Source organism: Chiloscyllium plagiosum, unplaced genomic scaffold (genome assembly GCF_037043375.1).
Source record: "Chiloscyllium plagiosum isolate Xiang-an unplaced genomic scaffold, Cpla_swu_hap1 HiC_scaffold_3, whole genome shotgun sequence".
Classification (NCBI taxonomy): Eukaryota; Metazoa; Chordata; class Chondrichthyes; order Orectolobiformes; family Hemiscylliidae; genus Chiloscyllium; species Chiloscyllium plagiosum.
In genome coordinates, this window is record NW_028270141.1 from 103677040 (window position 1) to 103689904 (window position 12865).

The window sequence follows — 12865 nt, forward strand, 5'->3', positions numbered from 1 at the left end:
TAAATACATCTGACTCCTACAAACTTAGGAAAATACCACAAAATCATTTAAACACTCTCCATATTTCTATTATATAATTCATGGTTTCAGGAATAGTCATACATTTGTGGCTTATCTGCACCTTCATTTTCCATGGATATTAATCTCCATTTTTACCAAGAAGTATTTAATTTGTTTCATAATTAATAAAACTGTTGAGGTGCGCAGATTTGAAACAGGAATGCAGAAATTGTATCTCTCCAAAATTTTGACCTTTGCCCATATCAAAGAAGGAACATGCAGTATTAGTGCACCAGCTTTATTGGTTTGTTCTAATGTGGTATACATACCAGGAATGGTACTGGAGATTAGATTTAGGGAGAACAGTTAAGTCCAAGATGGTGAACATAATTTTATGCTGGGGCAAGGAGAAGAGCAATTTCATTCCTAATTTTTCAGACACAGCCTCACTCAAGAAGCTTGACATGATTCACGACAAAGCTTCAGTAGGGACCACATCACCTATTTAAACATTCAGTCTCTCTACCATTCTCACTGCAGTGTGTACCACCTACAAGCTACACAGCAACAATGTTATCTTCCCCCTATCTGTCCAGTCATCATCACAAATATCAACAAACTGTTCTAAAGGGGAAATTAGCCAGTACATATGCAGCGATTACTTTGCTTATCCACTCCTGAAAGCACAAGCATTAGCAAGCAAGGTGGCCCTGACCTTGGAATACTTAAAGTGCTACTCATGGTCTCCCTTCCTTATGGGAACCATTTTGACTTAATTGTCATAGAGTCATACAGCTTGGAAATAGACCCTTTGGTCCAACTACTCCATGCAACCATGTTCCCAAACTAAACTAGTCCCATCTTTCTGTGTTTGGCCCATATCCCTCCAAATTTTCCAATTCATGCACTTATCCAAATGTCTTTTAAACCTTGTAACTCTACCTGCATCCACCACTTACTCCGGCAGTTCATTCTACATACTAACCACGCTCTGTGTAAAACAGTTGTCCCTCAAGCCTTTTCAAATCTCCCTCCTCTCACCTTAAAAATATACCTCCAAGTTTTGAACTCCCCCACCTTAGGGAAAAGACTTTTGCTGTTCATCTTATTTTTGCCCCTCATGATTTTATAAAGCTGCCTCACAGCACTAGGGACCCGGGTTCGATTTCAACCTCGGGCAACTATCTGTGTGGAATTTGCACATTCTCCCCGTGTCTGTGTGGGTTTCCTCCAGGTGCTCCTGTTTCCTCCCACAATCCAAAGATGTGCAGGTTAGGTGAATTGGCCATGCTAAATTGTCCGTAGTGTTAAGTGCATTAGTCTGGGGTAAATATAGGATAGGGGAATGGGTCTGGGTGGGTTACACTTCAGAGGGTCGGTGTGGACTTGTTGGGCCGAAGGGCCTGTTTTTATACTGTAGGGATTCTAATCTAATCCATAAAGTCACCCCTCAACCTTCTACACAGAGAGCGGTCTGTGTGTAGAATGCATGCAAGTAGAGTTACAACGTTTGAAAGACATTTAGATAAGTACATGAATTGGAAAGGTTTGGAGGGATATGGGCCAAATACAGGAAGATGGGACTAGTTTAGTTTGGGAACATGGTTGCATGGAGTAGTTGGACCAAAGGATCTATTTCCATGCTGTATGACTCTATGACAATTAAGTCTAAATGGTTCCCATAAGGAAGGGAGACCATGAGTAGCACTTTAAATATTCCAAGGTCAGGGCCACCTTGCTTGCTAATGCTTGTGCTTTCAGGAGTGGATAAGCAAAGTAATCGCTGCATATGTACTGGCCAATTTCTCCTTGAGAACAGCTTGTTGATATTTGTGATAGTGACTGGACAGATAGGAGGAAGTTAACATTGTTGAGGTGTAGCTTGTAGATGGTACACACTGCAGTGAGAATGGTAGAGAAACTGAATGTTTAAACGGTGATGGGGTCCCTACTGAAGCTTTGTCATGAATCACGTCAAGCTTCTAGAGTGAGACTATGTCTGAAAAATTAGGAACGAAATTGTAGTGCCTTCCAGACTGCAGCTGGCAATATTAGGAACATTTTGCAGTTTGCCTTCCATAGAAATATCAGGGAGGTGATAAAGGATTTCTCTTTTCCCTGAGGATGGAGGATCAGGGTTCTTAGAGAGCTTAGTGAGTTCTCCAGGATAGCAGGCTACCTGTTGATCTCGAGAAGCGTTGAATGCACACAGAGCTTGGCAGGCCCTTCATCACAACAGAGAATGATGCTGCAACTACAAGAGCTATCAGTCATTGTGTAACATTTGGTATTGGTGAGTGTCTACTATGCTCACAGACCAACTTGCTTTTATCTTTGCATTAAGCACCATTTTTGGGTCTCCCTGACACTCAACAGACTTCTTTGAGATGAAGGATGCACCTTCATTACTTGGCTCATTGATTCACCCACCAACATCATCTCTCCATGCAAGAATCATGGAGTCACACAGGAAATGTGGTATCTACTATAACAGATTTTACCTTGATTCAGTGGGAATCATGAATAAATACGTTTGAGAGGGTTTCCAAGTTTATGGTGTATATCATTTCCTCTAGGCAACACAGTAGGTGTGTCAAGATTAGAGTGGTGCTGGAAAAGCACAGCAGGTCAGGCAACAGCAACACCCTCTTTGGATATGGAGGCCACCTCAGAAGGAGGTGGAAGTAAAAGAAAGGTGGAGACCAGCTGCATCTGGACAGAGGGAGCAGGACAGCATGGTGTGAGTTCAAAATGGTTGAACAGAACACATTCATCCCCCAACATGGACATATGATCTGCTTATAATTCATCCATCTCAGATGCATCCTTTTGAAGTCCTCTGAAATATATCACTAATAAAGGTCCAAACCAATGATCTTAACACAATACCTTTATACAACCGTATGTAAATAATATAGAAAAACTTAGCTAATCCAACTTGTACTTTCCATAAGTACCTGTGTTATAAGAAAGGGTAGGGGGTGGGTTTGGGTGGAATGCTCTTTGGAAAGTCAGTGGGAACTCAAAGAGCCAAACAGCATCTTTCCATACTGTAGGGATTGATGACCATTATTCCTTCATGAAGATCTTGTTTAATTTGAACATGGTGGACTAACTACTTCAGAAACAATGGATTCATGAATGGTGCTGAAGAAAGTGCAAATATCAGCAAGCCAAGGTTTGGGGGTGACAGCTGGCTCTGATAGAGAGCGAGCTGAGTCCACTCGCTAGGTCCTCGAGAACATGGTGTGCTGCCCCAAGAGTTGCTATCAACTGAATGTCAGGCCTTCTGCCAGATCCAAGAGTTCCATTTGCTGGATTGAAAGGCAGGTGCCACCCAAAGGGGGAGGTGGCTTTGGAAGAGTTTGGGTTGAGATAAGGAGGATTCAGAGGGGGAAGCAAAAGGAGGCTGTAAAAGGAATGTGGCTGGGGAGAAGGAGGCTGCAAGTCAGAGTGGTGTGGATAAAGGAGCTATAAGAGGTGGGGAGGAGGCTGCAACAGAAGATGGGGGAAGAGGCTACAAGTTAATAAAGTGGAAAAAGGGCTGAGAAAGATTTCTGGGGTGGAATAAGAAAACTGCAGGAGGGCTGAGGGGAAAAGGGAGGCCTAACTGAAGGAGGATTTCTAAACCTGTCAACAATAGAATGTGTAGCTAACAAATATCCAAAATAACTTCCAAACACTGAAGTAGGAATCTCTTGCAAATAAATCTGGAATGTCTCATTTACGCATGAATTCATCAGGAGCTTTTATACATGGAATGGAGTAGATTGTACTGTAAGCAGCACCTTCACTTGTTACATTTACATCTGGGCATGGAATGCAGAGATGCAATAAATTGAGTTGAAACTGCCTAGTTAAAATGTTCCAACTTTGTGTACAAACAGTCCCTGGGTTGCAAACCGGTTCCTTTCTGGAGTCTGTTCACAAGTCAATTTGTGTGCAAAGTGAAACACGATGCAGGACAATATAAAGGAGCTGTTCGTAAGTAGAGGAAATATTTGTATGTCAGGTCTTTAAAATTACACTCTTGTGTGAGAGCGTGTTTAACAGTACGAACATTTATAAATCATTTGTAAATCGGGGATGCCCTGTATATACAACAGAAACACATTAGCTGTGACCTCATCAGTCTGAAAAAGTGCATTTAAGGTGATGGCTCTGTGTATGTAGAATTGTATGTTAATCACTTTGAAAAGAAAACTTTAATTAAATTATATCTGTTATCTTGTATCAATTTAACTGCTTTGGTGCCAGGGAATTTTTTAATATTATTATTCTTACATTGCAATATGGGCATCACTGGTAAGACCAGCATTTTTGCACAATTGTACTTGCCCTCAAACTGATTGGCTCTCTAAGTCATTTCAGAGGGCAGTAAAGAGTCAACAGCATTGCTGTGGGTTTGGAGTTGCATATAGGCCAGGTAAGGATAACAGATTTCCTTCCTGAAAGAATGATAGTGAACCAGAGGGGTTTTAGTTCATTGGGGGAATGATTCTGATACAAAACTGGTCAAATGAATCTAGCAAAGAATTCATGGACTGTACACTCCTTTGGCTCATTCCTGTATCCTGACCCAGCAGATGGAACTCCTGGATCTAACAAAAGGCACAAGATTTGGACCTCAGTATTCATGGATGCTTTTCTTGTTGGTTATGGCTTGATGTTGAATGGAGAGTTGATAGTGATTGAAAATATTGATTAATTATTCTAATTCTGCTTGTGTTTGACTTTAAGTACCGCATATCTCAACACAAGTACAGATAGTGTAACCACCACAGAAAATAGGAGGTGAAGTAGGCCATTTGGTTCCTTGAGTTGCTCCACTGTTCAATAAAGTCATGGTTGATCTGTCTATGTTTAAAATTCCATTTTCCCATTCACTCTCAAGCAGCCTTTGCTCTAATTTTCTTTCCAGCTGTGTTGGCCTCTGAGGTCCATGTGCAGCAGGAAGTTCCAAATTGGAAGTCAATTCCATGATCCACACACCAACGTTGATCATGGCACATGGAAGCTTGGCATGACTATACGCAGCTTAGATGGGACGTTCCCATAGAGTCATACAGCACTGAAACAGACCCTCCAGTGCAACCAGCCCATGCCAAACATAATCATAAACTAATCCCACCTACCGGTTCCTGGCTCATATCCCTCCAAACATTTCCTATTCATGTCTTTGAAACATTTTAATTGTTACCCCATTTAATAATCTTGGGTTCCCTTGCCTAACAAGAATCTATCCACTACTGTCTTAAAAATATACAATGACCTCGACTCCACCCCTTCTGAAGAAATGATTCCAAACTTGCACAATCCTCTGTCACTGTGTTTGCCTGTGGGGGCTTATGCAATCACTGAGAGGACAGTACAAGCTGGAATGCTTCAAAGCTGTATCTGTCAAAGTATTTTAAAAAAAGCATTTTCCAACTCCTTTCAGTTCTGAAGAAGAGTCATATCAGACTCGGAACATTGGCTCTGTTTCTGTCTCTACGGATGCTGCCAGACCTGCTGAGTTTCTTCAACATTTTCTGTGTTTGTTTTAAATTTCCAGCAGCTGCAGAATTCTGCTTCTATCAGAAATGTGGGTGTGTTAGGATATTAGAAGTAAGGTCTGAGTGTCAAGGTGTTGTGCTGAAGTAGTGGTCTGATTTTGGCACATTGAGCAGTGTTAGAGATGTGTGGTATAGTAGGTGTCATATGTGATGTGAAGATTTAAACATTCACTTTGACCACCTAGTTTATTAAATTTCTTCTGGCACTACTACCATGTCATGGTGGCACACTTTAGTCATTAACTGCCTTGCAACATGTACTCATTCCCTGCCCATAATTATTCTGGAGGACCGCTTGCTCTGTTAAGGTAGCATTTTTAAAATCTCTTCAGCTTCGGGCATTCCTAGACATCAACATCGGCTCGGTTGATAGCTCATTTGTTCTCTGGGAAACTGCCAAATCGTATGCCAGAGGGTTAGTTATTTCATATTCCACAAGTAGGAAGCGGCAGAAGGGTAAGCAGTAATATCTCCTTGAAGCACGGTTGAAGGCAGCCAAGAAGGCCTATTTTGACAGACCCTCGTTGGTCAAACTACAGAGGATTACGGCACTGCGGTTCTGCACTAAATTCCGTGCTCACGCAGACAGCAAAGAAGGAGCTGGCATTTGCAAAGCAAAGGTTATACGAGCATGGTGACAAGCCAGGCAAATACTTAGCATACCTTGCCAGAAAGAGAAGTGCCCCACAAACCATTACAGCGATTAGGGAAGGGTCTGGGAACCTACCATGTGATTCTAAAAAGATTAATGTGGCGTTCCAGAGATTCTACTCTAAGTTATTATCAGTCTGAGAATTGTGAGGAGGGGCAGGCCAAAATGGAATCCTTTTTTAGAGATCTGAAGCTCCCGGGTGTGATTCCCGAACAAGTCCTTTCTCAATGCCCCATTATCAGAGCAAGAAGTGCAGGAAGCTGTGAGGCAGCTTCAGAGTGGAAAGGCGCCCGGTCCTGATGGATTTCCCAGTGAATTCTATAAGGAATTTATAATTATACTATCAGGCCTGATGCTGAATATGTTTAATGATTCATACAGTCATGTTTGTCTCCCACCATCTCTGAGAGAGGCCAATATTTCACTTATCCTTAAAAAAGGGAAGGACCCAGAAGACTGTGCTTCATACAGGCCCATCTCGCTCTTAAATGTGGACTTTAAGATCCTCTCTAAGGCTCTTGCGTTAAGGCTGGAGACTGTGTTACCCTCTATTATTAAAGAGGATCAGACAGGCTTCCTAAAGGGTCGCAGATCCTCCAATAATGTTAGAAGGCTGCTTAATGTAATTCAAGCATGCCAACAGCAGTCAATACAGGGATTGGTGATTTCTTTAGATGCAGAGAAGGCATTTGACCGAGTTGAGGGCCGTACCTTTTCTATACTCTAGGCCGGTTTGGTCTGGGCGAGGTTTTCATAAGATGGGTAAAGGTTCTCTACAGTGTATCTCTCGCTGCGGTCATTACCAACGGGGTACGATCAAGAAATTTTAATATTTCTAAGGGCAGCCGGCAGGGCTGTCCCCTTTCACCATTACTTTTCACGTTGGTGATTGAACCGTTGGCAGAGGCCATTCGTGGGGATCTCAATATATCAGCTCCAGAAGCGGGGTCAAAATTACATAAGATCTCACTGTATGCAGATGATGTTCTAATTTTCTTGATAAATCCAGCAGTCTCAGTGCCTTGCCTGATACAATGCATTCACGCGTTTGGTGCTTTTTCAGGGTATAAGATTAATTTTGCTAAATCAGAGACTATGCCTATGGGTGGTCTTACAAAAGAGTTGGCTCTTGAGAGTGACTAAAGATTCCCATTTAGGTGGTCACAGGGGGGTTTTGTGTATTTGGGCATATTCATTACTCCAGTTCTGGATTGGCTGTTCAAAGCCAATTTTACCCAATTATTTGAAAAAATTAAACAAGATCTCCAAAGATGGGAGGCACTTCCAGTCTCATGGTTGGGTCAGATAGCGCTTATTAAGATGAATATTCTCCCTCATTTGCTAAACCCTATACGGATGCTCCCCCTGATTTTCAATAAACAAACACTCAGGAGACTGAACAGTTGGTTCAACTCCTTTATCTGGCACCATAAATGGCCCCTCATTAAATTAGCCAAACTGCAGTTGCCTCACAGATTGGGGGGAGTAGACCTTCCGGACATTAAAAATTACCAATTAACCTCGCTTTTGACCTACGTAAGTGATTGGGTTTGTAGGGACCCTCTTTCAATATGGCTAGATATTGAAGTCTCCCAGGCAAGGTGCCCCCTTACCAGTTTGCTGTTTTTGGACAAGGTGAGGACAGTTAGGGAATATTGCCATCAATACTGTTAAAGCATGGAGGGCAATTCGGCAGAGGGAAGGTAATACTGGCAAAACATCTTTGTTTACACCTTTAGTGGGTATCCCGAGTTTTCAACCAGGTATGATAGATTCAGGATTTAAACGTTGGGCAGCTAGGAGTATATCTTACATGGGTGATTTATTTGAGGGAGATGTAATGATGTCCTTCGATCAGTTAGTACGGAAGTACGAGTTACCTAATAGAGACCGTTCGTTTTTTTCAAGTTAGGGATTTTATTCAAAAAAGGACCACACTTTTGACTGATCCCTTCAAATCTGACATAGAAAGAGAGGTACTAAGGGCTAAGAGTACAATCTCTGTCAGTACTCTATATCACCAATTGGGGGGTGCCACCTCGATGAGTCTGATCGACTCTGCAAGATGTGGGAAAGAGAGCTGGGTGTTGAGGTTTCTTCAGAGGCATGGGAAGATATTTGGGAGAATGCAAGGAAGATATCAATTTGCAATAGGACCCATGCTTTACAGTTGAAGATTCTCCAAAGGGTCCACTTAGCCCCAGACCGTTTGTCAAAATTTAAACCAGGGGTATCTTCAGCATGTCCCAAGTGCAAGATCTGTACGGGTACTCTTACCCATTGTCTTTGGTCTTGTGAAAGGCTTCAAACATATTGGAGCGCTGTGGTGGGTGCAATAGGGAGGATTTTAGGTGTAGGGGTGGAGAAGGACCCTATTTCACTCCTTATGGGCCTACCCATTGTATTTCCTGCAGACTCGCATAAGGCAAAACTTTTCAATATTCTTACATTCTGTGCAAGGAAGAATATCTTGCTAGGTTGGACATCAGAAAACCCCCCAGGCCTGTCGGGTTGGCGGAAGATTGTTATGGAGTATATTCCCCTGGATTTTCTCACAAATATGGTACACCACAAAACTGAGAATGTTTACAAGACATGGCAATCCTTTTTGAAATACCTGGACACAGATTTATCTGCCACACTAACAAGTGTTTTTATATAGCCGTAACGATTGTGTTTCATGAGTCCAATATCCAGGGAGGAGGAACTGTGAATGTATGAGTGTTTGTTTGGCTGGGGCTGAGTTATTACTATTTATTTGTTTGTTGTTAGGTATTTATTTAGTTAGTTAAATAACTAGTTTCGTTTTTTTTAATTTTATACTTCTCTATATATGTTTATACATTCGTATAGGAGGGTGGGTTGGGGAATTTTTTTTATTATTTGGGTTTAGTTTTGTACTATTTTTATACTGTTTTGAATTACATTGTTTTGTATTTGTAGTAATATTTAAAAATCTATTTTTTCTTAATAAAAATATATTTTTAAAAAATCTGTTCAGCCACAGGATGTGGACATCGCTGGCTAGGCCTCTTCCCTGGCCTTTCACAGCTATTTTCCTGACTTCAACATCCTACATCTAGATGGCATTGTTAAATCTAGGAGTTCTGTCCATTTCTTGAAATGACTTGGATTTTAATTGAGTATTCGAGACCAAGTATCCAGCAGCCTGCAGTGGATCATTGTAATTTCACTTTTACCTGGGCTGTGCTTTTAAATAAGGAAGGCTGTCTAGAAATCATGATCCTACTTTCTACTACACTGCCCTTGGAGTATGCAGAGATATCAGCACCATTGTAGATACCTTGTACCAAACTTTCCAGTGTCACAATCAGGGAAATAAGTTAAGGTAGACAAGTGTTATGTCCTACCCACCCAGTTTCAATTGGATGTGGGTATGCCAGTAACCCCACATCCCCACAACCAAAAACTGAGGCAGTCACATCCAATGCCCACTGGATCCTAGCTGCCCCAACAAGTTTCTGTGAGGAGCTATTTGGAATTTTAAAAAATTCTATCCAGTCCACAAGCATCCTACGAATTTCAATAGTCCAGTCTGGGAACACCCACAGGCAGCATCATGTTCATAATTTGTAATTACAAATGACGAAGCGGACATTTACAGCCAACTAACTAATTTCTGAATGTGCAGCTTGCAGACCCACAATAGACTGTCAGGCAGAGTCACAACATTAGACACACAGTACATGGTGTGAACTGGTGAACTCTCTTAAAGGCAACATATACATGCAACAGGCAGTATCCCTGGAGAATATTCTTTTCACTGTCTTTGTGAACCACTTGAAGATCAGTGATTGTCTTGGCCTAGTTCCTAAGAAATTCTGTGTGGTCTCCTGTCAGAGAAACCCCTTTTCCAGGGAGCATGTAGTCTTTGCAAAATCTATATGTAGTCTGTGACTGTGGCAAAATCAACAAGCTTCTCTAATGCTTCCTCCCTTGATGAATGAAACATCATTATTACCAGTAGCTAAAGTAAGTTCTCGACCTACTGTCATTTTGTTTATATGAGGTGAAACATTTTGAAATTGATAGGTTTATTTATCAACATTTGCTTAATATTGGTTTAGTTATTATTAATGCTGGCTTTTTTTTGTTTTTCTTTCTTATTCATGTAGCACAATATGCCATTCTGGAGGATATCGAGCCACTCTGATCTGTTGGCTTTGAATCAAGCACTGGAACTGGAATATTTGTAGTTGCCTTGAGCAGTACAGCCAGAGATACAATGTTAACAACCTACATAGGAGTATATGAAGTTTCCCTCTGATCTGAAACACCTCTGGCTTCCACGTTTGTCTTAAGAAATGAAGAGATATGATTTGTCATGTGAGGCTATTGTGAATTCAAACTGCTGAACAGTGACTGGTACATTAAAACTCTGCATAAGGAACTATGTTGGTCTTAGGAAATATTGTTCATTATAGATAAAGTGCAAGTTGTGTGTATTTTACAACTCTTCAAGTGATTATACAATGCCCAGGATGCTTGAACAGCTTTTACAATGAACTAGTTCTTTTAAGAAGCAAGAAGCTGCTACCAATGCATCCGGCATGAAGTTGTTCAACGGCATTCCTTTGCCATTGGATGTTCTCAATAATGCAGTGTTTTAGCAAACTTTAGTCTGCTTATCCAAGCTGAACCTGCATTAAAGGTGCACTGGGCTACATTGACAATCACATCTAGACCTGCAGTTTGTGTAACTTAGTTACTGTGACAGCTTACTCTAAGTTAGCAGCTGTATTCAAAAATGTAATGCTTTTATGAGGATAGTCACTTTTTGTAAAGCTTGACAAGAAGAATATACATAAACGATGTGCTGTGCCTTAAAATAAGACAGTGTTGGTGTGTTACAATGTAACTTCTGTTCCACAAATGTATAGATAAACTCTTTGTGATGATTAATTTTTTGAAATGACCAAATAATTAAAAGAATCAGAAATAAAAGAATTCTGCGTTGTGTAAAGCAGAGAAGAATTGTTCCAGACTGTTGGTCTAAACAGGAAATTAAAAATTGGAGAGTTTTTGTCTTTTTACTTGGACTTTTAGTGTTTAATTGTAAATTACAATCCTTAATGATATCCAGGAGAAACATTTTAATTTAAACTGTGAGGTAATCTATTTTAGTCAATAAGAAACAGCTTGACACTTTTTGATATTATGCTTGTCTTTACCATTTCTGGGAGTTTCTAAAAGAACTTTTGGTTTGGGCACTTATTTGATTTCATGCTAGTTCATATTTTCTTTAAATCTGAAAACTGTAATACCAAGAATTCACTCACTTTATAGAAGCTGTATCCAATCCACCTCCTGTCTCCCCATTTGATGTATCTATGAATAAAGGGGATGCGTGGATAAGGATTTTGAACACGTTTATGGGCTTATTGCATCTTAGGAAGTGTCCAGTTTTCATTGGCTGATTCAATCTACAAATAATATAAAGGGAAGAGCTAACTAACTTTTACAACCAATGTTGCAATTTTCTTTCTAAGCCTGTATTATAGTTCCTAATATACAATACACCAATCAAATTGATTTTAATAAGTTGTTTAAAGGATGGAGACCTTTAACTAAAGCTGATGTTAAAAGCCTTTAAACTAAGTTCTTCCTCTACAGAATAAATGCAAATGTACATTGTATATTTTTACAGCATATCGGCAGACAGGGGAAAAAATCTGAATGAAAAGGACAAGATTTTTTTTCAGTTGGATTGCATTATCACATACCAAAATTTTATTTTGCAATGAATTATTTTTCTAAGTATTCAATTGTTGCTTGTGCAGCAGTCCAGTTTTAGTTTTGTTAAATACCCCAATTACCACATTATAAATTTGTACATATGCAATCGACATCTTCACTGTGTAGCATGGAAATAGCCTTTATGTCTTTGATCTTCTTGTATCTGTTTCAAGGGAAACCTCAGCACAGTTTCAAGAGTTAAAGTACCTACGTTCTGATCTCTACATCTCATCACCCTTCCTGCATTAGAAAATGAGAAAAGCAAACTGCACGTAATAGATAATCTGCCAATATGCTGTAAATGCAATGTGTCCTCAGCTCTGTGTGTGATTTACTAAAGGGTATATTCAGAGGATGCACATAACATTGATACACCACTCTGATTTGTTAAACTTTCTCCTTACAGATTCTAGTACTGGGGCTATGGAATAATAAGTATTGGCCACTTAGCAACATTTTAGTGGTAACAATATACTGTTCATTTTTTTTATTTATTTGATTGTGCTTTTTGAACATTAAAATCAACTCTTGTGGAAATTTAAATGGCCCTGGGTTTCTTTGTAATATATTTAGTGTGAATTATCTGAAAATACATGTACAGAAACAGTCATGATATCTCTGTTCAAAATGAATAAAACAAACTAATTTCAATGATTAAGACAGTCTCAGTTTTTGGGACAACTAATGTCTTTTTGTGATGAGGATACAATAGGAAACAACCATTAAAGTTTTGGATGTATTGAAGTTTGTATGGGATTGTATTGAAGTGAGGGAGCAAGGAAAATATAGAGTAAAGTATTGAAGAAGTTGAGTGTGCAGTGACATAGTCATAAATGAATGTTCATTAGTGTCAGAGCTGGGATCAGAGGTGGCAAATATTATGGAGGTGAAATGGATGTCA

At 40.0% G+C, this 12865-nt stretch overlaps 1 protein-coding gene across 28 annotated transcripts in view; it reads left to right on the forward strand.

Moving 5' to 3' along the window:
* eya4 (EYA transcriptional coactivator and phosphatase 4) overlaps positions 1-12622 on the forward strand; it is a 680435-nt gene extending 667813 nt beyond the window's left edge. For all 28 annotated transcript variants that reach the window (XM_043686452.2, XM_043686590.2, XM_043686599.2 and 25 more), the window contains one exon: positions 10344-12622. In XM_043686452.2, coding sequence (XP_043542387.1) covers positions 10344-10424 — 81 coding nt within the window. In that variant the 3' untranslated portion in view covers positions 10425-12622. The remainder of the gene's footprint in view (positions 1-10343) is intronic.
* The last annotated feature ends 243 nt before the right edge of the window (positions 12623-12865 follow it).